This window comes from Fusarium oxysporum, chromosome VII (assembly GCF_013085055.1).
Source record: "Fusarium oxysporum Fo47 chromosome VII, complete sequence".
NCBI classification, from domain to species: domain Eukaryota; kingdom Fungi; phylum Ascomycota; class Sordariomycetes; order Hypocreales; family Nectriaceae; genus Fusarium; species Fusarium oxysporum.
Window position 1 is genome coordinate 3749271 of NC_072846.1, and position 27906 is coordinate 3777176.

At 49.9% G+C, this 27906-nt stretch overlaps 5 protein-coding genes across 5 annotated transcripts; 3 read left to right on the forward strand and 2 right to left on the reverse strand.

Moving 5' to 3' along the window:
• Nucleotides 1-1723: 1723 nt before the first annotated feature.
• FOBCDRAFT_251923 (ras-like GTPase Ras1) lies at nucleotides 1724-2810 on the reverse strand. The gene is made up of 4 exons (XM_059610979.1): nucleotides 2777-2810; nucleotides 2532-2715; nucleotides 2294-2359; nucleotides 1724-2227 (listed from the first exon to the last, which is right to left on the reverse strand). The coding sequence occupies exons 2-4, from the start codon at nucleotides 2571-2573 to the stop codon at nucleotides 1730-1732; spliced, it is 606 nt and encodes a 201-aa protein (XP_059467668.1). The 5' UTR covers nucleotides 2574-2715; nucleotides 2777-2810; the 3' UTR covers nucleotides 1724-1729.
• Nucleotides 2811-3645: 835 nt separating this feature from the next.
• Nucleotides 3646-4983, reverse strand: FOBCDRAFT_140276 (uncharacterized protein; the record flags this gene model as incomplete). Its single annotated transcript, XM_059608083.1, has 2 exons — nucleotides 3646-4477; nucleotides 4544-4983. 2 exons carry the CDS (start codon nucleotides 4981-4983, stop codon nucleotides 3646-3648), a joined length of 1272 nt encoding a protein of 423 aa, XP_059467669.1.
• Nucleotides 4984-7922: 2939 nt separating this feature from the next.
• On the forward strand, nucleotides 7923-8344 carry FOBCDRAFT_228366 (uncharacterized protein). Its single transcript, XM_059609773.1, has one exon. The coding sequence runs from the start codon at nucleotides 8069-8071 to the stop codon at nucleotides 8273-8275; it is 207 nt and encodes a 68-aa protein (XP_059467670.1). The 5' UTR covers nucleotides 7923-8068; the 3' UTR covers nucleotides 8276-8344.
• A 409-nt stretch (nucleotides 8345-8753) lies between these two features.
• Nucleotides 8754-9515, forward strand: FOBCDRAFT_204614 (uncharacterized protein; the record flags this gene model as incomplete). Its single annotated transcript, XM_059609132.1, has 1 exon — nucleotides 8754-9515. The coding sequence occupies one exon, from the start codon at nucleotides 8754-8756 to the stop codon at nucleotides 9513-9515; it is 762 nt and encodes a 253-aa protein (XP_059467671.1).
• A 1501-nt stretch (nucleotides 9516-11016) lies between these two features.
• On the forward strand, nucleotides 11017-11466 carry FOBCDRAFT_139559 (Alpha/Beta hydrolase protein; the record flags this gene model as incomplete). Its single annotated transcript, XM_059608051.1, has 1 exon — nucleotides 11017-11466. The coding sequence occupies one exon, from the start codon at nucleotides 11017-11019 to the stop codon at nucleotides 11464-11466; it is 450 nt and encodes a 149-aa protein (XP_059467672.1).
• Nucleotides 11467-27906: the final 16440 nt, after the last annotated feature.

Here is a 27906-nt window from a genome sequence, read left to right on the forward strand (position 1 = left end):
TCTCAGAAGGCACTTTCTTTAATTACCAGGGAGCACCGCAAGGCATTGAAAGGCATTCCCACCGCGGCAAATCCGTGGCCGGATGCCATAGCATCGTGCAACGACGATTGCACCGTGCCTATCGAGCTTGGCATCCCCTGTTATCATACGATCTACAGGAAGCTTATCACCGCAACGCCTCTAACCAAGTGGGATATCCGTCCGTGGTGGCATCTACGAGAGCCTGTGAGCGAAGACGTACATCGCCGGATCCTAGACCCAAAGATCGCTACCAATCTTCGTGGACGGCCAAAAAACAACCCCCAGCCCATACCAGCGAGTATGGCAGTTGGCGCCGGCGGTCAGATTCGAAGCCATCAGGATTCAAACAGTCAGCTTCAAAGCAGTCCGCCAAAGCGCCACGGCCAATCACCTGGAAGTCGAAACCAGACGAGTCCAGCCCGCTTCACGGGCCAGGCCACCCAGGCACAAAATAGTCAGTCAAGCCAGGAAAGGACATTACATCTCGGGTCCGGGAAAACTACAGGAATACGGGCAAGTGGGCGTAGGACTCAACCCAGTATCCGAAGACGGCGGTCTCAATAGGAGCTATCGAGCGATAAGACAATGCTTTCTCTCCAAGAAAGATCTGCAGCAGATGCCATACGGGTCGGCCATACAATGACGTCAAAGACGTGCCCGTTGAGGTACTCGGAGCAATCAGATTTTGCTTTGGAGCTAGCCTCACGATCTACCGTATTGTTGGATTCAACCCAAAACCCAAAAGGCATCCTAGATTCGAATTTCATCACAGCAGCACCAGCGTCCCAACCGCCTGCAGAAGTTGCGCCACGGCCTCTTCCATCGCTTGTTCTTGTGTCAGCACCTTCGCCCAATCCCCCTCCATGTTCACTGCCAAGGTATGATTCTGCACAAGCCATATATCAAGGATATGTTGCTGCAAGACGCGCTTGGTATGAAGCGCAACCCCGTGGGAGTATCAAAACCAATCAGGAATACCGCAGGGCGATGGGTCTCCCATTGCGGTATGACCAGAAGAGTTATGATTGGTGTTTGGAAAGCAACCAGATGACAGTGCTCTCCACCACTTCAACGGAGGCGAGTGAATGGACTAAAGAAGAGATGATGGCTTATCTGGACTGGAGGAAGGCGGAAGATGACCGCATTGAGGCACAGGGCGTTGCAGAGATGGGGGAAAATCCGCCGGCGATCATAAGAAAAGGCAACGTTAACACGGAAATGCAGAAGGAGCAGTGTATTGTAGTCAAACTGTAACACAGCAGAAGACTAATGAGGTGAAATGCTTGTCTGGTGGACAGCATTCCCTAGCTAAGTCGCGACGTTCGAAAAGCAAATCCTGACGTGAGCCCTGAGGTTCGCAGGACCCGCGAACTAATGGGGACCCGTTCCAGGACACTATCACAGCGTTAAGTGACCTCATTAAGAGCCCTACCGTAGGAGACTATAGACGTGTATGCTTACCGTCCACGGCCGTAATCGCTAGGCCATTTGCTACCATTCATACCTGTAATGACCCAGCCGCGAAACCATCGATGTGATAGGGTGATTCAGACAGTGTTAAGGCGCGGTGGAGCGGACCAGCTTCACCGCCTTGTGCGGGGCCGACAAGTTTTTGGGCCAATGAGAAGCGCTAAAAGTGCGGCACTCGTAAGGTTGCAGCACCCGTATCAAAATGGTGCGGCACCCCTATCAATTGCCAAAGGGAAAGTCAGAAGAAGGAGGGAGAAGAAGGAAAAGGGAAGGGTGTAGAATAACCAGAAATCTCGCGGTTATATCGTCGAATCTCCCGTACCAAATCGTAAAATGCCTCATCGATATTGACGCGGGATCTTGCATCTACCTCGATGAAAGGGTATCCAAAACTCCTTGCCAAGGCTTCAGCTTCCTGTCTACTCACGTCTCGCTCCGACTCTAGAGAGCAGTTATTGCCAACCAGGAGTATCGGGAAGTAGTCCTTGTCCTTCATACGGAGGACTTGCTGCTGGAAGGTTGTAATTTCTTCGAAGCTTTGGCGACTGGTGATGCTGTATACCAACAGGAAGCCTTCCCCCGTTCTTATGTACTGCTCTCTCATGGCCGAGTACACGTCCTGGTCGGCCGAGTCGAGCACATCGAGTAGAGCAACTTCGTCGTCAATGACACATATTTTACGATGTGTGTCTTCGATTGTCGGGTCGTATTCGTCGATAAACTGTGACTGTATTAGCTTTAGGGATTGTCAGTTTCGGCGAGGATGGAGACTGAGAATCACACGGCCACTTGCCTGATTGACGAGTCGGCTTGTTCCAGTCCCAGATCCTCCAATCGCTACCAATTTGTATTCTCTTGGGAGTTGAAACTGGCCTTGAATTCTATTCAGCTCCTTTTCCCATTTGTCAATGCGTGCCTCAGAGTTGAGACTAAAGTAGAGGCTATTTTCGCCGTTACCAGTCCACCACTTAACTTCGCAGCCCTTCAAACCTATGAAACGTTAGCTCAGTCTATCAATCTCCGGTGTCATTTACTCCTACCTTGTCTAGATGATGGGAGTACATGTCGGATATCCTTTGCATGAATGATTTGGACTATTGATAGCTGCGGCCTCGGAGGATCTTGCGATAACGGTTTCTTCTGTCTCAAAATCCCTTTTTGTAGAATCTTCGGGTACGCTTCTGTTGTTTGCAATATCCCATTCTCATAGAGATATAATTGATTCTGTAGGTTTAGAAATTTAGTGGAATGATAATTACGTTTCGCGTGGAAAGTAACCAGATACCTGTACTACTGGATCGTCTTCAGGGTCTACAATATCAACGTTGTCAAAAATCAAGAGTTTCCCGAGTTTCCAAACGGCTCTCTTTCTATCGTTATCCAGGTGTTCAAACAAGGCGGCTTCGGCCTTGTGGAGTTCCCGAGCAACGATGGCAATGTCGACAGACTCTTTGACCCACTGTAGGCTTTCGTTTGCTGATATGATGTCTTTGGATTCATGGACTCCGTGTTGAGAGAGCTCCTGAATAGAGTTAGTTTTGGTACGCAGCAAGCCATATTTGCATTCATACCTGGAGGAAGGCTTCGTATTTCTCGAGCCGCTGGTAGGAGAGCCCTAAACCCGCCAGCGCATCGCCTAATAGTGCCCGGCGCTTGCCGTCGCAATTTTCGGAGGATGATAGTGCGGCTCTGATGGCTGATTTTGATTCTTTCTCTGCAGTGATGAGGGCTGCGTAACAGCCGCTCGATTGTTGTGACCATTCCTGAAATACCGAGTGCCAAAGCTGACGTAAGTATGGCTTTGGAGCCAACATCTCTGCTTTTATCAAGAATCTTCTTTGGGAATCAACTAACGGACCAACTGGAGCAAATACTTGTTCGAACGTGTTAATGGGGAGCGTGTCAGAAAGTCTGATCTGCTCGGCCGTTTCGAGAAGACGCTCGAGACGTTTGAGGTAGATCCGCTCATCGCGGAGGAATTCGTCCACAGCCAGTCCAGCAGGACTTGGCTCTGCTGTAAAGATCTTGGGAGTGGATTCGAAGAGAATAGCTTGAACTACACCGGCCTTGGTGAGCCTCGCTAGAAGCAATCGGACTAGCTGGATAACCTGATTGTCCATTAGTTGACGGTTAATTTTTACGACGTTTAAGGCATTATTTATTAACCTTGATGTGATTTGTTGTGTCAAGGCTCACGAGATCAGCTACAGTAAAGCAGTCAGAGGGCTGGAAATTCAAGCGATTTACGCAAGCCTGAACGAATTCGACCATGGCAAGCTTTGCAACCGTATCAGTTGGACTAGAGGCGATCAAATTCTGCCATCTTTCTTGCTGTGAGTTGTCGAGTTGATTGAATAACATCAACAGAGGAGTTCCGCGCCTAAATATGGCGATCAGAATGGATAGGGGGTTTTCATCTTCGGTTCTCTGGGTTTCTTGCCGGTGGAGTTCAGCAAACCATTCAAGCTGAGACAGCTGAAGTTGCACTTCAACACACTCATGGTAGATGGATCTCGTGCAACCAGTTGGGGAAAGTAAGCGTTTAGGCTGAAAAGCTTCGTGTCCAAAATGGTAATGCTGCGGATTGGTAATGTCTTCCGCGTATAATGGGAGAGCTAGAACGGACATCTCAGAGATTTTGCTGAGACTGATTCCGGAGAATATAGACCAAGCGTGAGTGCGGGCCACAGAACTGCGTACTGAGAAATCCATGGTGTCTCTCTTAGCTCGGCGGTAAACACGAGAGGCTGTGAGGTCACGCTCAAACTCAAATTCGAAGCGAGAGGGGCGTTTTGGTGATGCAGTATGCGGCTCCAGACTGTCGATACCAGCTGTAAACTGGATGGTTGGGCGGCGCTGCGACATTGTATCGATAGTACTCTCTATGCACATCATTCTCTTAGATAGATCATGGTTGTGTTCCAAGAGCGTTTCCACGGCCAATATCAACTGCTGCTGGTTATTTTCTGCTCTGGCTTGGGAATCACTTTTTTTTTATCTTCAGTTAGCTACTTGTAAACCTCAACCAAGTGCAAATAGTTGGACCACACACCTCTGGAGAATGTTCAGAATGCAGTTAATAGATAATTTGAAGGCCTGCAGCCTGGTGAATAAGGCAGCTAAGGAACCCTTCTTTCTAACCCATTGCATTGGCGACCATAAACGCCCACCCGGGCTCATCGGTTCGGGCGGTGGGAGTGTCTGCAGCATTGCTTCGAGCTCGGAAAATATCGTAACCCCATCGGTGAGCACCGCGATGAGTTGATCCGCCCGGATTAGGGACGCGTAGTTTGCATTTTCGGTGGAACAGCTGTTGGCGAGTTGCCCTAGAGCAGAGAGGATAGTCTGCGTCGCAAGAGCCTCCGAGGAAAGTTGGGCCGCGATCTTGGGTGCGTCCTTCGCTGCCGTGATGTAAGGACCAAGGATTTTGACAACCTCGCCTGCGGCTGTGGCGATCCCCGCAACAGAAGCGATCGCGCTCAGTGGGTCCATTTGAAGCCTTAGACGGCACGAGATGCATAGGTAGTTAAGAAGAAAGATGAGGGCGCTGAGGGAAAAGCTGACAACGAAAAACAAGGATGTGAAGTGGCTGTGCAGCTAAAATGTTCTCTTTAAAAGGCTTAGTGAGCCTAGCTTTATTATCGAGCCAACGGGTAATTATTACCTGTACGTTAAGAATTATAAAAAATTAAGTAAATTACTATTTTAAAAATTATAAGGAATTAACTACCGGTATAACGTGTATGATAAGCGAGTGGGCCAGACAAGCGAGTGGGCCAAAAATCCCTCACCTTCCATCTTCTCTACTTTACCAGTTAGTTCTCAACAATCAGATATGTCACAACCAAACTACGAGGCTAATCTTAATCTTGCACTTCAGGCCCTTCAAGATAATCCAAAACTAAGTATCCGACGCGCCGCAGAAATCTACACAGTCAATCGTAATACCTTACGTCGCCGCCAGCAAGGGGTTCAATCTCGACGCGATACTATGCCTAACTCACGGAAGCTATCTGAACTAGAAGAAGATACTCTTCTTGAGTTCATTATCGACCTAGATTCGCGAGGATATCCTCCGCGACTGCGTGGTGTTGAAGAAATGGCTAATCGACTGCTTGATGACCGCGACGCGCCACGCGTCGGCGCGCGCTGGGCTATGAATTTCGTCAAGCGACAGCCACTACTCAGGATACGTTTTCAGCGGAGATATGACTATCAGGGGGCCAAATGTGAAGATCCGACTATTATTCGCAACTGGTTTAGGCTCGTACAGAACACGATCGCGAAGTATGGTATCCACTTAGATGATATCTGGAACTTTGATGAGACCGGCTTTATGATGGGCCTTATAATGGCCGGAATGGCAGTTACAGGCTCGGAAAGGCAAGGAAGACCAAAATCAGTGCAGCCTGGAAATCGGGAATGGATTACAGTAATCCAGGCGATTAATGCGGAAGGTCAATCGATCGCGCCATTCATCGTTGGTGCGGGTCAATATCACCTTGCCAACTGGTACCGAGAAAGCAACCTCCCGGACGACTGGGTTATTGCAACGAGCCAAAATGGTTGGACAAGTAATGAGCTGGGTCTTGAGTGGCTAAAGCACTTTAATCAGTCTACAACTAACCGATCAACTGGTCCCTATCGTCTTCTGATCCTCGATGGCCACGAAAGCCACCACTCAGCCGATTTCGAGAGATATTGTCAGGAACATAAGATTATTACGCTCTGTATGCCTGCTCATGCACGCACCTACTCCAGCCTCTTGATGTTGGGTGCTTTGCAGTGCTAAAAAAGGCTTATGGTCGAGAAATAGAGCATCTGATCAGATGCTCTATAACCCATATTTCTAAGACTGAGTTCTTTCCAGCCTTTTATGCCGCTTTTAAGGTTACTTTTACAGAAAGTAATATCCGGGGGGGATTCAGAGGAGCTGGAATTGCTCCTCTTGACCCAGAAGCTGTAATCTCAAAGCTTGATGTGCAGCTACGGACTCCAACTCCTCCTGAGGAGGTCAGCCAACCTTCAACCCCTTGGGCTTCAAGGACCCCAAATACAGTACGAGAAACCGAATCTCAATCTGAATATATTACTAGACGAATCAGAAGGCATCATAGTAGCTCTCCAGAGTCAATTCTTAATGCCCTTGACTGTCTTTCTAAGGGGGCTAAGGCAGTTATGTATAAGGTGGCCTTACGAGCGGCTGAGAACTGAGAACTTCGACAAGCAAATGAGATACTAAGCCGGCGCCGGAGGGCAAAAAGGACAAGACTACAGAAAGGAGGGATAATAACAGTACAGGAAGCATCTCAAGTAATTGATCAGATAGATGTTGATATGCAGGTAGTGGCCGAATCATCGAGAAGTGGTGGTCGAGGAAGGTCAGTCGGACCGGGCATTAGGCGTTGTGGTGTCTGCGGCAAGACCGGGCATAATGCAAGGACCTGTCAGGAGGATATTCAGGCCTCAGGAGAAGAGTATAGTGAGTAGTTTTAATTGATCAGATAGGTTGTAGTAATCTTATCATCTACATAATGAAATTAGTAGGGATTTTTGGGTCACTCACTTGACTGGGTCACTCGCTTATCAACCACGTTAACTCTATTATGGTATATGAGTAATAATTACAATACATTTATATATAGTATATTTAATGAAGTAGTAAAACAGTATGAGTATACATAAAGTTATATATAAAAGCTTATAAATAAACAAATAGTTTTAACGCATATCATAGGTATGCCGATCAGTATACTGTGCGGCTAAATATAGCTTACCCTATAGTACTTTGGCACTTAAATAAATTAGCTAAAAAAAAACTCTCTCCTGTAAAAATCTTTCTTGGCACCCACTGTTAGCGTTTTGCTAGGGTAAGAATTTTTGCAGTCCACAATGGCAGCAAAAGCAACTGTGGGGCTAACGGTACCCTAACAGCTGCTGGAAGAAAGGGATTCAGAGAGTTGATCTTTCTTCGTGACGAGTGTCTTCAACGACACTGAGCTTCGCGAGCTCTTGACATCGCCTCCGGGCGCCATTTCCTATGTGTTATCTGCGACTTCTTTCTACCTCGACGTTTCGGGCTCTGCGCCCCTCGACTTCCCGTACGACCGACTTCTGCAGCCCTCTTATCTCGACGCACGGGCCCCAAATGGTTCGTCTGCCCTTTTGCAGCTCGGAAGCTGCTTGACCGATCTCTGCAGTCGCGTACTGCCCAGAGACCCTCTTCTTCTTTGCAGCCTCGGCTGCTGCCTGGAAGACCGCCAGGCTTCGACAATTTGTCTCACTGGCTGAGACCACGTGACAAAAACCGCTGGGTTGAAACGGTACAGAGCTTACCTGGAGACCATGGAACGGAGCGACTACCCGGTCCACAGAGCAGCGTTCTAGACTCCTTGGGGGTTTCTCCTGCAAGGGTTTTCCCCAAGGATGCACAGTTCTAGGGTTGCAGCTACTGGCGATCTTAGGGATCATGGACTTCCTGCCCCAGGGTATGGAAAGCTACTTGAACTATCTATGCAAGAGAATTCTAGGCTAGAGAGGGATGAGTTCCCGCTGACGGGATGCCCTCTTGAAAGTAATGCGCCTTTGTGCCGAAGATATGCTGGATGAACTAGATGGAATAGCGGTTGCATGCAACTTTGCCAGAACCACCTGCTTTGACGTCCAAGATGATGTGCTTGAAACTACCGTAGGGCTGGCTACGAGTAGGGCAGGTGCCACTTGGGGGAAAGGGCGTCCGGCGCTCTCCGTTGATGCAAGTGGACATTGTGGGGGTTCTAGGTAGATTCGGATGCGACAGCAATTGTAGATAGTTTAGCTCAGCACGTCCTATGCTGCAATAGGAGACTTTTCGGGGCCGATGCCCCCCCGGACGAAAAATATACATAACATAACATAACATGTGGATGCTCATTGCTGTATCTTAAACCCATCTAGCCTCAACATCATGCACCACCGCCCAGTGGAAACCTCTGGCCGGACAGACAGACGGCCTGGCCATAAAGGCACTAGATGTTACTCTACAGGAGCTCAAGGCTTTGAAACCTTCTATCGACGTCGATTTGCTCAGGGATTATGACTTCTACGATGTGCCATATAATGAGAGATTGGTTTTCGGCTCGTGGAGTACTGGTTGCCCACGCTTGCTTCAAATTCCCCTCCATCCAGTTGTACCCATCCATACCCCTACAGTCAGAAAATATGAAACAGGTGCCAGCTATACTCATGGCTGCAAATTTCCAACTAACACAGGTCCATATGTCATGCCCGGTACTGGCGTGATCATACGCCCGACATCTACGACAGGCAAGGGCCGAGAAGCGAGCATCATTGCTACTTCATGTACCATCTTGAATAGCATATCCCAAAGCTTGGGAGTAAGCGATGACGCCGCCAATACGGTAGAGAAGCAAACCAGCGAAACGTATTGCAACATACCAATCGGAACGTTGATGACTCTTATACGGCTTCCGTCGGCCAGAACAACATTCGAAGAAGAGGTGGAACAAACCGCAGTGACTTCTGATAACGAGATTAAAACGTCCAAGGCGGCTCACTCGCAGAAGTCTACAGCGGAATCGGTTTCAATCAATATGCCAGGAGTCGAATCTATGATGGGGAAACTATATACGCAGTTGGAGCATTCGCAGGCAATGTTGCACACAACAACAGCCGTAGATTTGACTTCTCACGAAATTGCAGAAACCGCAGAAGTTTCGACAACGGTACTCACAACCCCACACATCACAACCACGTTGGCAGCGGAATCGGAAGATACCAACAGCCCAGTGCTGATAACGTTGACGGTTACGCTTGTGGAGAAACAGACTGTCATGAGGCCTTCGCCCGGCCAAACGAATCTTCCAAAGCCTATATGTGGAGGTAAAGATGACCTGCGAGGTCATGTCGACATTCAAGATCAACGTGTAAGGCAGACTTCGTTTGAATGGTGTTCCTTACCGGCTGTCAAGAGGCTCATGAGAGCTGGTGATGGATGTGTGAAAGATGTACAACGTGACTCGTGAGACGTCCTTTATGAATACTCCATCTGTTGGGCGGAAGACTGCGTAGGCGAGTCACAGGACAGGCAGAAGCCCCTTGGGGATGAAGGGCCTAGGTGTGAGGTTATTCTTCACCAGTACAGCTGGAAAGCGTGCAATAACGGAGGCGTGGGAGGGCAAGTCCAGGCTGGCTGCCTCATCTACAAGATACGAGCGGGGGTTGGGAAAGGCCAAGGTTATTGATAAGTCAGATGCCAGTCTTTGCAATACTAAACAACACGGAGCATTTACAGATGGCTCACAGTTTTGACCCCACGTAACATAGAGTCGTGGCATGTAAATGATATGAATTAGGCGATTGTTCTTCGGTTGCTTGAAATGGACCACATACAATAGAGAGATGCTAAAAGATACGGAAGAAAAATGCGGCAGTCTCTCCTTTCACCTAGGAGGTAAGGCAGCATCAGATGGTCCAAAATAGACACCGAACATGGACGCAGTACGAGCTGCAATCAGATTGTGATCGCTACAGGTCGCATGGAACAGACATGATCCAAACGAAACTAAGCTAGCATCATGAAATTGATACTAACGAACTAACAATCTCTGACGTCCTCAAATAGCCCAGAGCACGCACCGCTTCAGTCGCCCAAGATAGGAAACTGAACACTTGGAGGAATTGGGCTTTAAGTAGACCTGCTACTACTACCAATGTCGATGACTAAGAAGAAAATCAATGACTAGGCTAGAAGGAACATGGCGAAAACTGTATGGGCTTGGCGAGTGCAAGATAAGAATTGGCGAAGTGTACGTACTTTTAGTTCTTGGAGCCCTCTGGGCGTTGACTTACTACGCATAATGGATCTATCTGTCTGTCTGCCTGTCTGACTATCTGTACAATATCGATGAGGGGACTAGTTCCACGTCTGTTAATACACAGCAAGGTTGAATATGGACTTTAGGTAATGTGGATATAGTTTGACCAACGTGTGGCACAGCAAGGGTGTAAGGAGCGGAGGACGAAAATAAGAAAATGAATGCAAGCATTCGTTACTAGTGCCTGTTCGGCCAAACCAAGTCGCCAGGCGAGAGTCATAGAAAGACTATCCAGGGAAGACAAGACAGAAATGGCCGTTGAGTCGGGCAAGATAAGTTCCTTACTGCAATTACTAGCAGCTGGCATACTGTACAGTACTTGCAAGTGCACACTCCGACTTTTTGATGGTGACAATATAGTCCGAATGCGACCTCTGATGACCTTCCAGCCTGATACGGCCGAATACATCTCTCCGTCGATTTCACCTCTTCGCTTACGTGACGTGCCTCGTATTCCTTCTTCATATGATTAGATCTAAACCTTATAAGAGACGAAATTGAGGGCTTTGCTAGTGACAGCATTGACGCAAGGCTGTTTCTAAAGCATCGGCTTACAACCCGAGCATATTCAATACCAACGTTATAGCTGGTCCTTGTAGCCCATTCTCTACGGATTCATCCAGCCATTTCAAATACCCGACTTGAAAATATGGTCGACAAGCTTGGGATCGAGGATTCTAGAGTGACATGGCACACAGCAACAATCCGCCACAAAACTTACCATTACATGAAAGCCGACCCGGATAACGAACCCCTCGCGACACTTATCCTTCTGCATGGATTTCCTGATTTGGCATTCGGCTGGCGGCATCAGATTCCCTGTCTGCAATCCCATGGATATCAGATCATCGCGCCAGACATGCTCGGTTTCGGCCTTACCAGCGCCCCTTGTCAGCCAAGCTCGTACGGCTTGAGGAGCATCGTCGAGGACATCAGAGACTTGGCAAATCTTGTCGCCAAAGATAAAAAAATCATCCTTGGCGGACAAGACTGGGGCGGCGCGGTGGTTTGGCGCACGGCTGTATGTATGTATGTTTTTCGTCCGGGGAGCCATCGGCCCCGAAAGTCCCCTACTGGGGCACAGGACGTGCTGAGCTAGAGAAGTCGGACTCTATCTACACGCTATTTACAGAAATGCTATTGGCTATAAAGGATTGGTCATTCGCAACGCAAAATTAGTCTTCACTTCGGCATCCAGTTTCTGTAAACACGTCTGTAGGACGCACTCTATCCAGCATATCATCGGCACAGATGGCGCATTCTATCGAGCCTGTTACCCGTCAGCGGGATGACAAGGCGCCGCTGGCATATCGCAGCCGCTGATCAAGCCTGACGTCAGGAGAGCTGAGATCAGCCTATGCGTGTGGCAGCGTAAGACTGCCTCAGTAGTGGTCATGGCCAGATGAAGGGCGCTGGTGCGCCCTTCGTCTGGCTAAGAACAGGTAAAAGAGAAAGAGAGAGATTGAACAAAGGAGATGAGTAGAAGATAAAGAGAGATGCGAGTGCTTCTCTGGTCGTCGTTGCCTAATGGCGAGGGCATATCTTTCCAAAGAACGCGCTGTCCTTGGACAGGTCGATAAATTTGGTGAAGTCTTTTCCTATTGCTAGATTGACTGCTGTATTCGGTGAGGGTGTGAGCCTCACTCGACAACGCGGCGGTACTTTTCTGCAATAGAAGATATGATCCGGTGCTTTGCGTCGGTTGCACGAGCAGACCAGGTGTGCATCGCTAAGGTTGAATCTCTCGTGATATGCGGCGAAATCTCCGTGGAGGGATCTCGCTGCCAGCAGATGGTGCAAGGCTGCGCGCGGGAGCGTGAGCTCCGGTGGGCAGCCTGTAGTCGCCTTGAGATTAAGTCTCTTATACTGCTCAGGGGCAGAGGTGGACCACCATGCTTCGAATGGTTCTTTCGGTTTTTGTCGCGCGATCCTTCGTAGGTAGGCCAGCGTTGGTCGAGCCCCTTCAGGCTCCGGGAGTGATGATGCTGCCTTTGCCAGCTTGTCGGCTTGTTCGTTGCCGGGGACGTCAGAGTGTCCTGGCACCCAGCGAATATGTATGGCTCCTCGCGATGCTGCTAGCGCTTGGAACTCGAGAAAGACGCCTTGAGAGGAGTCGGATGGTGTGCCTCGTAGGTCCGTGGCGACCGCCAGATTGTCTAGGCAGATGAAAATGTTCTCTGTTACTGATTCTCGCAGGTCTAGGGCAGCCCTCACACCCTCTAATGCCCGAGTAGCTTCAGCGTTGAAGACCTCAGCAGGTCCAAGCCGACCTGATCCGTCGAAGATGGGAGTGTTGTCCTGGTGGATGGTGAAGCCATAGCTGGCAACCCCTTCCGAGGACAGAGAGCCATCCGAGTATACGACCAAGGTGGGCGGATCGAGAGACTCGACCCAGCGGGGAAAAGTATCGGCCGATTTCTCTTTCGACGCCATCTGAAGCGGAGGCATCTGTTCTTGATGGAAGCATCGCTGAACGAGTTTCGGCCCCGTACAGGATGCCAGGAGCTCGTCTGTGCGTCGAAGGCGTGTCCTGAAGCCGTTTTCTGTGATATCTTCGTTTGATGAGGTCGTGGTAAGCAGGTTTTCTAGGCGGGCGTGTTCGGTTCGCCAGAGGGTGAGCTTCATCCAGCGATTTAAGCTGGGCGGAGAACCTAAGTCGCCGTGCATCGAGTAGTTGATCAACTGGTGGTATCCCGCTCTCTCGGTGGAGAGCAGCGATCGGTGTTGTTTTCCAGACAGGCGGTACGGCTCTCATGGCCTGGTCAGTGCTGGATAGCCACGCTATGAAACTGAAACTGGGGGGAGTTTCAGTTTCATGAAACCGGGCGTCAGTATAGTTTCAGTTTCATATGAACCGGTTTCAGTTTCATACGAAACAATATCCAGGTGCAGTCCAATTTTTTGACAAGCTCGGCATCGATATACACCTTATCTCCAAGTACCCCAAAGATGTTTGGCATTGTCTGCCTACCTACACTACCAATTCCCTAGGCTCGCCATCACTTTCTGCCCCCTTACTCATCTCTATATCTTCTTGGAGTATCCTTACAGCCGCGTCGATATCCTCCGCTTCCCTAAACACCCCTGCAAGAAGCGGCCTGCTCTTTCCCTTTGGAACACTTATCCAACTTTTAATGCACTCACATGCCTCTACCATTTTGGCAGACATGCTACTTCTATCCCATCTAACCTGCCGTCTTGCGCCTGAGAAGATTCGCTCTGCTTCCGTAGACATGGGGGGGATGCAGAATATGTCAATAGCCATACGGCAGAGGAGGGGGAAATTCTCTCGCTGGGTCGGTTCAAGCCACCACTGTAAGGCCGTTTGTTGTCCAATCCCAACCTGTGACCCCTGCGAAGTATCATCAAAACCAGGCCATTAGAAGCCTTCAAATTACTTACATAAATAAAGCGGTCGAATTCATCCTTCACCTCACTCGCTGTGCTGTACACCTTCTGCCTCCAGCGATCAAACTCATCGAGTTCTTGCTCTTTCTCCTGTTGTTCATCTGGGAGCTGGTAGCTCTTGTAGTCTGTCGACCAGATCTTCCTTACAGCCTTCACGGCATTGCTGACCCAGGCTGGGTTTCTCTTCCACTGCTCACTCAGATAGCTCTTTCGGAGTGCTGGGTGGAGGAGAATACCGGCCACGTACACCGGGGCTTGTTCGGTAAGCTGGTAATACTTCTCAAACTTTAGCCAAGCCACGTGAAAGCGCGCGTAGAAGCGTGGGCCACTGAAAGCCCGGTTTTTAGTCCGCGTGAAGTGATGATGGAGGAAATCCATATGGGAGAGAACTTCATCGAGTGTATTCTCCCGGCCTTGGCGCACCGAGATCTGGTGGAATACTTGTAAGAACGCATGAATATCTCCTAGTTCGTTCCAGTCGTTGTGGTCCAGTGCATCTTTCTCGATTTTGGCATGATTTTCTTGAATCCAATCCATGAACTTTGCCCGATTCTCAATTGCCACGTCAATGAGGCGAAACCATGAATTCCAACGTGTGTCATTGTCCCTCGGCAAGGCCCTGCCAATCTCGGCCTTGAAGTCGTTGTAAATGCTGGTAGAGCTCCTTGAATATATGCACAAGTTGTGGAGTTTCCCCAGAACACTAAACTCCCGCCATTCCTCGGTAGCTTGTGCCTTCGTAATAATGCCCCCCTCTTCTCTTTCGGATAGCCTGCACAGCCGCTCATACGCCTCATCAATCCCCTCTCTCTCATCATCTTGAATCTTCTTTGCTTTACTCCGAAAGAGGAAGGCTTGAACGATGAGGTTCATGATGTGGCCACTGCAGCGTAGTCGCCTGGCAACCGGATCTAAACCATCAATCTCTTTTGCGATATCGTCAAGCATAGTGTCGTTAGCGTCGTGGTTATCCATCGTAAAATAGCCAACCTTTCCTCTGAGATCGTACTCTTCGACAACCTCCAGGAAAGCCTTGGCTTGCAATTTCCCGTTGTGGCTTCCTTTGAACTCGCGCAGTGACAATAACGCTTGAGCGACTCCTCTCGTCCCTGCATCTACAAAATGGACCACGATTGCCTGGTATGCCGCCTTCTGTTCCGATGAGGTCCACATGTCAATGGTGAAGTGGACCATAGATGAGAGAGAATTATGAAGCTTCTTGACGAGCCCTTGTTTGTGTTGAGCGAAAGTCTTTTTGAGAAGCTTCGGCACCGCTCTGCGGCTGCGTAGGAGGACGTCCCGGGCCATATAGTTGCAGGAGAGTATAACAGCATGAAACTCGGGGTACTCGATGAATGTGTGGGCGATATTGCGAACCGCAAGAAGCCTGGCAAGTGCTTCCTCGAATGCAGGAATATTAATAGCGTTTGCCAAATATTTTTCCTCAGTAAGGTCTCGACTGGCTTGACGTTCCTCCTGCCTTCCGAACAAGTCCGTAATGGTGCCATGTTGCTGCTTCTTCAGATCCGACCTTTCCACATGCTCTATCACTCGGATGCCATGAAAGTCCCGCAGGTGCTTGCGGGCTCGACTCAGGTTCGTCGTTATCGAATTAGGCTTTTTCGTGGAGTCGCAGTGCTTGCAGTACCAAATTTCGTGGTATGAGGTATCGCGAGCTTTCTCCCCTCTCTCTTCATAAGGGCCACGCGCCTCGTTCCAAGTGCTTTTGTTCGTACGGCCTTTGGCGCGCTTGCCAGCCCGATCAGAGAGAGAGTGATCCAATGTGTGCTTCGCGGGAACGGGAGAACCAGGAGAAGCAGACCCCAAGAGCTCATCAGAAGGCTCCGATAACAAGGGAGCGGGCGAAGCTGATGACATGTTGTCGGACAATTAATTCCACAGGGATCAGTGATGGCACCAGTCAACTGATAAGAATTAACAAAAGAACAAATGAAATTGAACAGCCATGTGTTCGGGCATAGCTATTTAAGCTCATGTCGTTAGGATTGGAGTCCTTGATGCGACAAGCCGGATGTGAAACCGGAGACACGACTCTAAAGTACGGGCCGCGTTTTATATCCAGTCGCACGAACCTAGTGGTGATATGCGACACATATTTACTATTAGCAAGTTTCTAACTGCGTTGAAGGCATTTGGTTTGCGAAATTTTCTTGGTTAAGTACTAAGATATTTGGGACTCATCGGGCGTATATGAAACATATGAAACCGACTGAAACATATGAAACTGGAGGAGTTACTGTTTCATACGAATCCGGGTCCAGGGACTGTTTCAGTTTCATATGAAACAGTATGAAACAACATGCGTGGCTATCCAGCACTGGGCCTGGTTCATGGCTTTGGCCATCATTTGTAGGAGATGCTGATTACTCAATGGCATATCCTTTGTGAGCTGATTCCACCGCGGCCTAGTCCTGCCTGGATACCACGCCTCGGAGCCATGAAGTAGCACTGGTTCGACACATGCTCTGACGGCACTACGCACGGCGCTCGGCGGAGGGCCGTGTATCGTGTTGGTGAGACCTCGTAAATAATAGGCTACTGCCTTCGCTTTCGCCGCCCACTTTTCGACATGAAGCCGGAAAGATAGCCTGCTATCCAACCAGATACCAAGCCAGCGTAGAGCTGATTCGAGATGCTTCTCGGCATCGCCGTGGCGTACTGCCGGCGCAGTCCTGAGTTTGCTGCGGGAGAAATGCATGACTTCTGTCTTCTTCGTGTCGAAGGACACGCCATTCTCCGCGCCCCATCGCACCATCTCGGCGATGGAACTAGATGCCATGGCAGAAGTCTCGTCTACTGTGTCGCCTATGGACAGGATGGCCGTGTCGTCTGCATAGCCGAAGCGACCCTGAGGGTTCCCTAATCGATAGATTGGCTCAGTGTAAAGCAGAAAGAGGATTGGCGATACCGGCGACCCTTGATGGAGGCCGCACTGAAGGGGAGAAGAGGGCGTGACTGTGTCTTGGTACCTGACTCGCGCCGACCGGCCGCCCATGAAGGAACCGGCCCAACGAGCCAGATGGTCAGGCCAGCCTTGTTCGCGCAGACGCAGAACTAGCCTGTTGCGCATGACGGTGCCGAAAGCACCTTGGACATCCATTGTGACTAGAGTCGCCACCTTCTTGCGTGCAAACGCTTCTTCAATATCATGGACCAGAGCAGTTACCAAGTCTGTTGCTGACCTCTTGGGGAGCGCCCCAGCTTGCTGCGGATGAAGGACGCTGTAGTGAACGGCTGCCCAGGCTAGGCGGCGCGCGATCAGTCGTTCTAGTCCCTTACCAAGACAGGAGAGCAGTGAGATGGGTCGCCATGCTCGTGGTTCGGTAAGGTCTCTCCGTCCCGGTTTCGTGATCATGACCACCTCCGCCTCCCTGAATGTTTTTGGATGATGGCCTATGGTAAGGCATCTTTCGAAGAGACGACGGACGTGTGTACCGATGGTATGCCATACTGCTTCAAGAAGTTTGACTGTGATGTTGTCTGACCCTGGGGATGTATTGCCTGTGTGACAAGTCGCATATTGCGCCTCCTCCAGAGAGATTTCGGGAGAGAATGGGATCGATCTAGGTGGGAATACTGGCGTCCATGCGTTTGCGATGTCGTCCTCCGCAGTTCTTCGTTCAAGCGTGGCCTGTCGGAGTGCGTTGGCTTTATCCATCTGGCTTTCGTACACGACGTTATCGACCTGTAGAGGTGGCGGCTGGAAGGCTCCTGGGGACTCTAGCCACCGGACAGCTTTGAAAACATCGCTACTGCTGGAGAAGCCATTGATGAGGTTACGCCAATAGCGTCTCTTGGCCCGACGGACCACACGATGAAAGCCTCTCTTGGCGATCTGAACGTCCTGGTTGAAGCCGAGTGGGTAGCTTCTCCTGATGGCTCGAAAAGCAGCCGCGGCGTCGGCGCACTCCTCTGTCCACCAGGGAGCCGGACGTCCGCCTTTCCGTGCGGGCCTCCCAGACGCTTTTGCTGCTGATGTTAGTAGACTCACAAGTGAAGAGGCAAGCTCGTCCAGCTCCTCGGGGGTCGAATCTGTCAGGGGTATTCCTGTAGCGCCAAGCTCTACGATCTCGACGAATCGTTTAAGCTCGTCTTCCGTCTTGACTCGGATCTTGGCCGGTTGTACCGGAGTCGATCTGATGTCAAGGAAGGTCAAGCTGAGCGTGAAGTGGTCGGAGCTAGTGGCGAGATGGTCCTCGACGGTAGCTTCGGCCAGTGGCATATTGGTGAAGGCCAGGTCAATCGTGTTGCCGTGTGGATTTGTCGGGATATCTAGAGTGTTGAGAAGATTGAGGTCATTCTCTGACGCCCATCCCGCTACCTCGTGGCCGCGGTTCGTCGCTTGGCCCGTCTGCCAACTACGATGCCTGGCATTGAAATCGCCAGCAACGAGGCAGCGCTCCGGAACAGGCCAGCGAAGCAGCGTGTTTAGGGCATCCCTCTCGTCGTTCTGGCGATAAAAGTTGACTATCGTCATGCCGTTGACTGTGATCCAAAGAATGTCACGTGTCTCAAAGGGGCGAATCTGGTCAGCCAGAAGTCTTGGGTCTCGTCGGACATATGTCATCACTCTAGGCCGAGTGTCGTTGCTGTTCCACATGTCGACTGGCGTGAACGTGTCGTACGCAGGATGTGTCTTGGTTAGGCAGCGGGCTTTAGTATGAGCTGTCCACGGCTCCTGCAAGAGCACAACGTCATATTGTTCCGAGTCGGCCAGCGCCAGAGCGCAGTCATGGGCCGGAGGGATCTTGCCGACGTTGGCCTGGAAGATCCTGAGCGGCTTCCTGTCGTTCTTTCGTGTTTGAGAATATCTATTCCTGGCCATGCGAGCGATTAATGAGAACTATTCGGCGCTTTCGCGGTGAGCCTGGTCTGGGCTGTTCGGGTTCTTCCTCTGCTTCATAGCCAGCATGAGGGGTCGTGGCCACCATGATGCACGAAGGTGCTCCTGATACAGCTGGGCTTGGAGCACCAGCGTTCGGTCGTTCTTGTGATGTGACATCCTCGTTTTGTCGCTCAGCCATGCCCTGCTGGGCTTCCTGATGCGATGCCGACTGTGGTTCTTGGTGTCGTTGTCGGTATGTCTCCGCACCAACGGCCCTGACATGTTTTCGTTGCTCTTTAGTCAGTCGGCGGAGCACGCCGTGCACTGTCTTTGGCCGAGCTGGGCACCTACGAAAGTTGGCCTGGTGGGGGCCCAAGCAGTTGACGCACTGTTCTGGTGCGATGCAATCGTCTACGAGGTGGCCGGTCTCACCACAGCGTCGGCAAACTGGCTGTCTGTGGCAGTTGCGGGCAAAATGGTGGCCCCAGCACTTCTCACATTGTCTAGGTCGGTCGGTTTTGTCAACAAGTCTAGCTGCGCTACTGCCGAAAAGAGACCAGAATCTCTTTGTGGGCTTCAGAAAGGACACAAGTAGGGCCTTGGTCAAGGGGTTATCCGAGAATTGTCTTCCGGTACGTACGTCAATGGGCTTGAGCCCAGTCTGGATTTCTATCTCGTCGCTGACGACGCTGTCACTATCCACCTCATTTCCGTAAAAGTCAGACAGTCTTGTAGGAACGTCTGAGACCACATATGTGAACCATTCCTTGTTCGTTTCTATTGCTGTAGCTCCCAGTTCAGCGGCCCACTCAGCTTGCTTTTCTACCAGAAAGTCGCGTGTTGCTGAGTCGGCAGCCAGAACGGCCCATCCCGATCTGACCTGGAACACCTGCCGGATCTTGTCTGAGACAGCGCCGAGCTTCTCCTGAATCAGAGTCCGGATGGCATAGCTACTGTGGGCCCTGGCCGGAGCTCCGGCTTCTAGACGGATAAAGACGCGGAGGTCTTGTCGGGGTGGGGCGATGGTCGTCTGTTGCCCTTGGCGATGAGGTGGATCTGTTTGTCGGAGTCCATGTTGTCGTTGTTGTCTGTGGGTCAGGCGGTCATTGTCAGTGGGAGGCGCGGCAGCGGCCACGCTGCTGTATGTAGGCTTGGGGGTCGCAGGTCCGGAGCCGGAGAGCTCTCGTTTCCAAAAACCGAGGAAATCATCGGCAAATTGCTGAGCGAAGCGTCGTTGCGGTCCGGTGGCGAATTGCTGGGCCGCTTCTTCAAACTTGGTACAGAAGGCCCGGAACACCATCAGCTTGGTGTTGTATTCTTCCGCGTGTTCTCGCGCGAGATCGTTGGCTGATTCAACGATAGAGATTGGTCGTTGTTCAAAAGTGGATTCGGGACTGGCACGCTCAGCTCCTTCCGTAGCTGTGGTGGTGGTGGTGGCGGCGTTGAGTGGTGAGGATGGTGTCTGAGCCATCCGGCCGGGAACAGGTGAAACACCAATAGTGCCGTTGACGACTACCGGACTGTTCTGTAAGAGGGCTGCACGGGCTCCCCGGTTCAGGTTGATGGGAGTGTGGATCCCCAGATCGAAGGGATCCAAGGCAGCGGGCGGGATCGTTGAAGACGAAGCCATCGCCGCGGCTTGCGACTGCGCAAAGCGCAGATTGGAATGTTTGTTGTGCACTTGTTAAGGATTTACGTGTAGACAGGGCCACTTTCTTAACATTTGTATGCCAAGAAAGTGTGATGACAAAGGAAGGTGTACTGGCAATCTTAGGGGTCATGGATTTCCTGCTTTAGGGTATGGAAAGCTACTTGGTCTATCTGTGCAAGAGAATTCTAGGCTGGAGAGGAATAGTTCCCGCTGACGGGATGACATTTTGAAAGTAAAGCGCCTTTGTGCCGATGATATGCTGGATGAACTAGATAGAAGCGTTGCTGGAGGGAAGCTCTGCTGAGATCTACTGTATTGATGTCCATGGGACGTGCTTCACCGACAACTACTGTAGAGCTGGCTACGAGTAGAGAGGTGCCTTTTGGGGGGATGAGTACAGAAAACGCTCGAGCATGTATACGGCTCCGATCCAATAGGCCTTGCAGATGATCCGAGCGAGGATCAGCACGGCAGCGATTGTAGATAGTTTAGCTCAGCACGTCCTGTGCTCCATTAGGAGACTTTTCCCCCCCGGACGAAAAATATACATACATACATACATTTACCCGTTACAGGTCGCTTCAGATGGAAGAAATGTAATTTCTTCAATTAAATCAACTTATGGAAGCTTTCGCTACAGTATGGTGTTCTTTTTAGCTCGCGCACTGCTACGGTTGGGAGGTGTTGCGTCGAAATTTGTTCTTTTGTTCTTTTCGAGCTCACAAGTTAACCCTGACCCCTCCGACCATCATAGATAACCCTACCCTCCGCCGGAAATAATGGTAGGCCGCTATACAAACACAATGTCGCCGGCTAAGCGATTTATTCCAAGGCTCCAAAAAGCATGTCGTTTTTCAGCAATACTCCGGCGAGGCGGATGAGCGAGGGCAGACGCAAATGCGGCTGTGGTTTCAGAGGCTCGCTGAGTTAGAATATGGAGGTGTTGGGGTTCGGAGGGGGATCCGCCTCGTCCCGATGAAGGGACTGGTCGAAGGTCATCTCTTCGTACCGTCGATGTAGTATTCTGGCTTGCCGATGATGCAGGTTCAATTATCTATGACGGTGAGGCACGTCGTTCGATGCAAGTGATGTCCTGGGACAAGATTCACAAACAGGAGTGAATAGCCCGGTGAATTAAGGCTGATGGGAGTAAGACAGGCCAAGAATATATGGTAAGGGGATGGGGCTGGCAATTTAAGTGACTGAAATATAAAACTCCCAAAGCTCGCTGCCGTCTCCGCCATGAGAGACCCCGCTCTGGTCGGATCTGCAATCTGTCATCATTCTGATGCATACTATCTTGTGCACTCTTCGCTTAGTCGGACAGAGAACTGACCCACCTGCCCAAAGGGCACTCGGCTCCTCCTGGAATTCCCAGATAGCACCTTCATTTATACCGTAAAACTGAGCCATTGTCAGGCACTCAATTACAAGCTTGAAGCTACGGCCACCTTCGACTCGCAGAATGTGGGGGATTTCTGTATTTCGAGACCTATATTTCTCGCTGGTGTTGGCGTTTCGAACTGGAAGAAAAAAAAAGACACGAAGTGCTGTGAGTTACAAATCTAACATCACACCTCACAGCATCCTTGCTGACCGACGAAGAATCATGCTTATGTGCACGTTGACTGCTACGACAACTTGCTATTGTCTGATTCCGTAGGGTTCCTTTGTTCACGAATGCACCAATAGGCGGATGGGCGGTAACCAGAGCTTTAGGAATCCATCTCCTCTTACGAGCGGCCAGCCAGCGACGAATAACGCAAGGGGAGCCCTCCGCTCGAGAGGGAGTGATTTTCATTCCCTAAATGAATGTCTTTTCTTCACTTTTTTTTTTTTTTTTTTTTTTTTCTCTTTACAAAAAAAGCGAGAAAAGAAAGAAAAAAAGATTGAAAGAAAGGAAGGAAGACAAAAGGAAAAATAGTCGAACACGATCAGGAGCATCAGTCCTCAATGTTCAAGCCATGGTATGCATCAATAACTTCATGTTGGAGGCCACTTATGAAGGAGACCCGAGACCATTCAAGAGTGTGATTCCTGGACAAGCGAATACGACATGGGAAGGCAGAGTACCCTTGTTCAACTCGCTAGGCTGAAGACTTTCTCCAGTGGTAGCTACTCACTAGTAGTTGTTCCTTATGCACTGCTTGCTGGCTTAATGGCCTCCAAGCAGTCTGTCAATGGTTGAATTGTAGGATCCGACGTTTCGAGCTGAACGTTGACGGCAAGTCTTCCCCGAGCTTTGCAATATGGCGCATAAAGGAAAATATACCTGCTCCCAGTGACCGGCAAATAAAGAACGGAAAAGTTGAACTAAATCAAAACCAATACGTTACCCTCGCAGAGTGTTTTAGTTGAAGACAGGAATTCTTCTATGATGACTGGACAGAGGGGAATGTGGCGGTGAGAGTTGTTGGGAATGCTGATATTGTCACCCTCTAGGAGAGAGTGTGTTCCTCATATTTATGGCAGTTCCCCCTCACCCTAGCCTCATTCCCCCAACAGCCTGATGTGGTCGATTTTCGAATGAATGGGCTATAGACCGCGCAAGGATTCCCTTTCTCCCGGAAGACATACGCGTCACTGAAGAATCATATGGCATTCAAACATGAATATCAGATTAGAGCGTTTGAAGACGTGATTCTCCCGGCCTCGTGACCGGGTTTCAGTAAGATTTAAATGTTACTCTAACATGCGTTTAGAACCATTTGAAATGGCCGCCATGCCCCTTGATTTAATGGCCTGACCAGCCAGTTCCAATATCACCCCTCACTAGACGTGGATGGGGGCTATCTATCAATATAACACCTCGAGGACTTCCAGTGGATGACATTACTTGCGACCCATTGTGGGACGTTTGATGGCAGTGGTAGTCGCTAACACTTAACACCAGAAAGAAAGAAGCATTATACTGTCATTGCCGTCTCAGAATCCTAATTCATCTGGATATAGAAGTTTCTGAACGGACCAAGGAGAAGCATAGGCTCTCTTCCAGTATGCTACACTCTTCTTACTAACAGCCGCATTGTTCTTGCGCACGTTCTCATTCATGGGTTTGACATATTCGCTGAATGGAGTCGAAGGGTGTGGCAGCAAATTATTCATAGGCATCCCAGCACCTGCGGTCTAGTACCATATTCGAGGTCAGCGTGGGAACGGCACAATTGCGCCTGGGAAGACCATACCAGACAAAAGTCGCACCGGGCACCAAACACCAGGACACTATTGCGGCACTTGGCAGAGCCCTGTTTGTGGTCAATACTCTAGACTTCGAACCAGGAATGGAAGCTTACATAGTAATTCGCGCAGGGGCTAGTCATCTTAGGCAAGATGCGGCAGATCAAAGATAGCTTAGTCGTATATCGATTCTCCAACGGAACGAAGAGGAAAGGTATAAAAGGATCAGAAAGAATGAGATCAAGGATCCGCAGGGCCAGGGTATGAAATCTTCCTAGTACAGCCTTCGACGCAGCACAGCCGGAAGGGGTAAAATACTATCAATAAATTAATCAATAACCCAACAGCTAGAGCGAATGTCATTCTGATGGCAAAATCCGCCAGCTCGTGCCGTGGCGGGTGCGATTGGTTTGGCTGTATTAATTAAGCAATTCTTACGTTCAATTGGCGGGTAGCCACTTACGCTAAATGTGGATGTTACTGTAGTTCAAGAATTGCCAAATGATTTGGCCTTATGGAGCCGGCTGCAGTGTAATGTTGCGTCTGCACGGTGGTAGGAAGCTTGTTCTGATCAACTAAGCTAAGATGCTGAACTAATCTCAAACGTCCAGCTATTTGCTGTGACAGGCGCTGGTTTCAGAAAGTTTGCCATTGCCGTGTCATGTCGTTCTAAAGCCGTATGCATGACACCTTGTTGACCAAATTGTGCATGTGGAATTCCCTGCACCCTGGCTCATGTTTGGTTAGCAACAGGTAGGAGGCTCGAGAGGGTTACATGCTAAATTCGTGCAAACTTCGCAGCCGGCGCCGTTTAACGCCTATTATGCGAGGCCCAATATCTTCGTCTAGGTCTGTAACGTCGCGATTCGGTTGCTCCCGGGTTAATGAAGGCATTTCTACAATTCTTAGCGGAATAGTCTGAGCGTCTATGCTTTGTTGTACTATGTCTGTGGTTGTTTACGCTGAAATAGCCATGGTGCGTGCATATAAAATGAGGCACGGCCCGCGACGATCTTTCCGCAAAAGAATAACCTTCCCACAGGTGAGAAAACCCCTAAGCCATTAGGTATGGGGCTGAGGGATCGGGGGCTGCACTTTAGGAAGTCAACGGTTACGTAATTCGTGCCAGTCCCGGCGAACGTGGCTATCCGGCTGGGATATTGTTCGTGCGCAAAGGCGGGGACGACTTAATGATGGAGCTCTTGTTGTTGGATTGCGCAGAGATGCTGGATGCATTTAATAAAGTTAAGGTGATTGTTATTATTACCATGATGCGAACTGCCTAAAGGTTTATATCCTACGTGATTCAATCTAAGACTTTTAAACTCTAATTCTAGGGCTTTGCAACGTGATCCTAAAGTGAAGGGGGAAGCTCCCATTTATCCAACAGCTCTATGACAACAGTCAAATAGAGTCGATGAGCGAGGCGTCTTTAGTGGCCCCAACTACCCGGATTTGATACAGCTGATATGTCATATTGTTTCGAGACATTGGGGAAGCAGTAGTCATCTAGTACTGTAGACCTGGAATGGTTGGGAAGAATTTGTCGTTTGGCCTTCGGTTTAGCCTCCACACTCCAGGTCCTCGAAACAAGCCCAAATGGGCGCTGGGAAAAAATGAGTGGGGACGGGACCAAAAAGAATGTCCGAGCGTTAGGTTTCACCCGTCTCCCCTCCCCTCCGTCCTAAACACTAATCCAGGATAGGACGTCTACTACCATCTTATTACGGTGCCAGGTCCCATTCGGGAGCATGGCAGTTTTGGCAGTCACCCATTACTGCGTTCAGTTACGACAGGAGGATCTCGATAGTGATATGCTGTTGGGCTAACCCAGAGGGCTGCATCGGAGCCAGGGGACGGGAGGGGGTTGTGAATGCTCTATAGCCTGATCGATTAGGGACCAACGGCTATGGATGAGATCATTTATGGGTATTACTTATCATTTAATCATGGGAGATCACGGTTAGGTCGAACATCAGGGGGCTTTCTATCATACCTCAGCCTTTAGCCCGACGCTGCACGATACCATTTGGAAATGGAGTCAAAGTATGGCAAAAAATGCTACAGATCACCTGTCCGTATTGCGGCTCTCAAGCCCCGTAATCCCTGGCTGAGCCCAGCACCCCGGGGAAGCGGGGGGCATGGGCTTATGCTTGGGGTGGGCCTAGATTCAGCAGTAAGGGGTCAAAGCGGGTGATGGTGGGAAAGAGCCGAAGCTGGGAATGGCATGGTGACAAGACAATGATTACATCGCCGCTGGGGAGGGTCAGTGCAAGAGTGGCCTTGTGGCTTCGTGCTTTATTCTGTTAAGGCTAGGAATACGTACGCTCCATGTCATGGCACCGAATAGATGACTGCAGATATGTAGTCAATAGCCTCCACGGCTCGCTGGGCTGCCGTGGCCACGGTTCATGTTTGATACTATATTAGGTCAACTCAGCGTGCCTCGTCTGCATCCTAAGCAGTGGCAAAAGGTTATTCTGGGTGCCCGGACCCGATCCCGCTTTCCCTTCAGGCTTTTGTTCTGAGCGCGATGATATAGACATACTGTAGCCGGAACGGGTCGTTAGTGAGATTGAACGAGGCATGACATAAGGTTTCAGGACCGTACGAGCCGGAGATATTGTGTTAAGGTCCAGTCGGTTAACTTGGCCCCACCGTTCGTTTGACTCACAAGCCCGCGCGCCAATGATAAGAGCGCGAGAACTGGCACAGCGAGTTATTAAAAGGTCAGCTTAATCTTAATGTCAGCCCCCAGTTTTGGTTTGTATTCCTGGATCTCCCACTTAATACACCCTTTTAAGCGATTCCGCATGGCCGAATATATCAGTCAACTTCGTATGCCGCCTTTGACCAAGTCCACGGCCAACATATGCCACAGCAATACACCAGTCGACACGGCATTCCTTCAAATGCGCCTCAAAAGTTCTACGGCCAACGCATACCCGACTATTATGTCGGTGCCCCAACGCTCCGTCGAACCACGACTATGCCATGTCAAATGTACCGTGTTGCTGAGCGGGGCAATCTGGGGGTTGTAACGATGGCTAACGCTGCGCTACCTCATCACCAACTTCCTCAACGAGTGGAAAGACCTCCTATAGAGTTGCCGTATTCGACCTTAGCCATCGCAGCCTCGATTCAAAGTAGCCCCAGGACCTTTTCCGCAACGTCGGTTTCTAGCCCCATGGTTCAGGAATGCCATTATGCATATCTGCTGGGGAACCAGTCGGAATACTCGCAGGCGGATTCCCAAAAGTCCATCATCCAATATCGGCAACCTATGCAACACCTTATGAGCCAGTCCCGACAACCAGTGGCCTCTGAGGTGCAGCCGATTCATGCGTCTGCAGCTGGCTACTCCCCTCAGTAGTCCGCTCAGGCCCAACAGGAACAGTGGTCAAATTATGACCTTCCGATCGAAGTTACGATTATCGGGCAGTTGCCGGCATACGGGACTGCAGTTTGTGGTTCTTATGGACCGAAGGTCGAAATTGGCGATCCTTCGATTCAACTGTCAAGCAGCAGGCTTACCAGTCTGTGATTAACCTCGAAGCTCTGAGGCCACCTTATGTGTTATGACGATTACCTTGTATGATTACGCGCTCACGTCGTCTTGATTTAAGACGATGCTTTGTAACATCGTATTCATACCCAGGCTGGACCACAATGGTTCCCTTACTGTAGCAATTATCACCTATATTGGCTCCTAATCTAATGTACATGCCACACCGGTTCCAGTACTGCTCGTTCTGAAACACATCACCTAAAAGCCTGAAGCTAGGACCCCAGTCCCAAGAGAAGCTAGAGTGATTGACCGAGTTCTGTACTGAGCGCACACCTGTGTGAAGGCCTGTAACAGGGGTGTGCTGTTTATACTGCTTAATATGGCATTTGAGAAAGCATAAAAGCCAACAAAACTTCATCCAAAATATGATACATTTTATAGACCTGGCTGAGTGTGGCTGTGGTTTGCTTGTTATTTCAACAGTGACTTTTCCTGATTCAAAACTAGCTGGCTGGTTTATGTGACCACGCTTCCGTCACAATACAAGTTGCGGGAAACAAACTGTAATGTTAGCTGAATAACACATTGGTGCTTGCTAGTTGGAGGCGTTGGACTTTATTTGGAAAAGTGGCCAGCCGAGTGTGAGGCGTCGCTCTAAAGGCTGTCAACATCCTGTCTCTAGAACAGAGACTTATAGCGGTATTAGCCGTTACGATGCGGCACCTTATTTGAGACCGTACGGCAGTCTTCCAATTCCATAGTAGACTGCTATTGACTTTGGCGAGTAGACAAGTAGCAGCAATGCTGAGAACTCTATATCAAGTACTGCATGTGAACATACTATTATTCGTGGCCATCATGCATTGTTAGGTTCGCCGTAACGTACGTGGTTTTCATACGTCCAGTATATTGTGTCTTGACGTAGTTCAAGCTACCACCGTCTCGCATG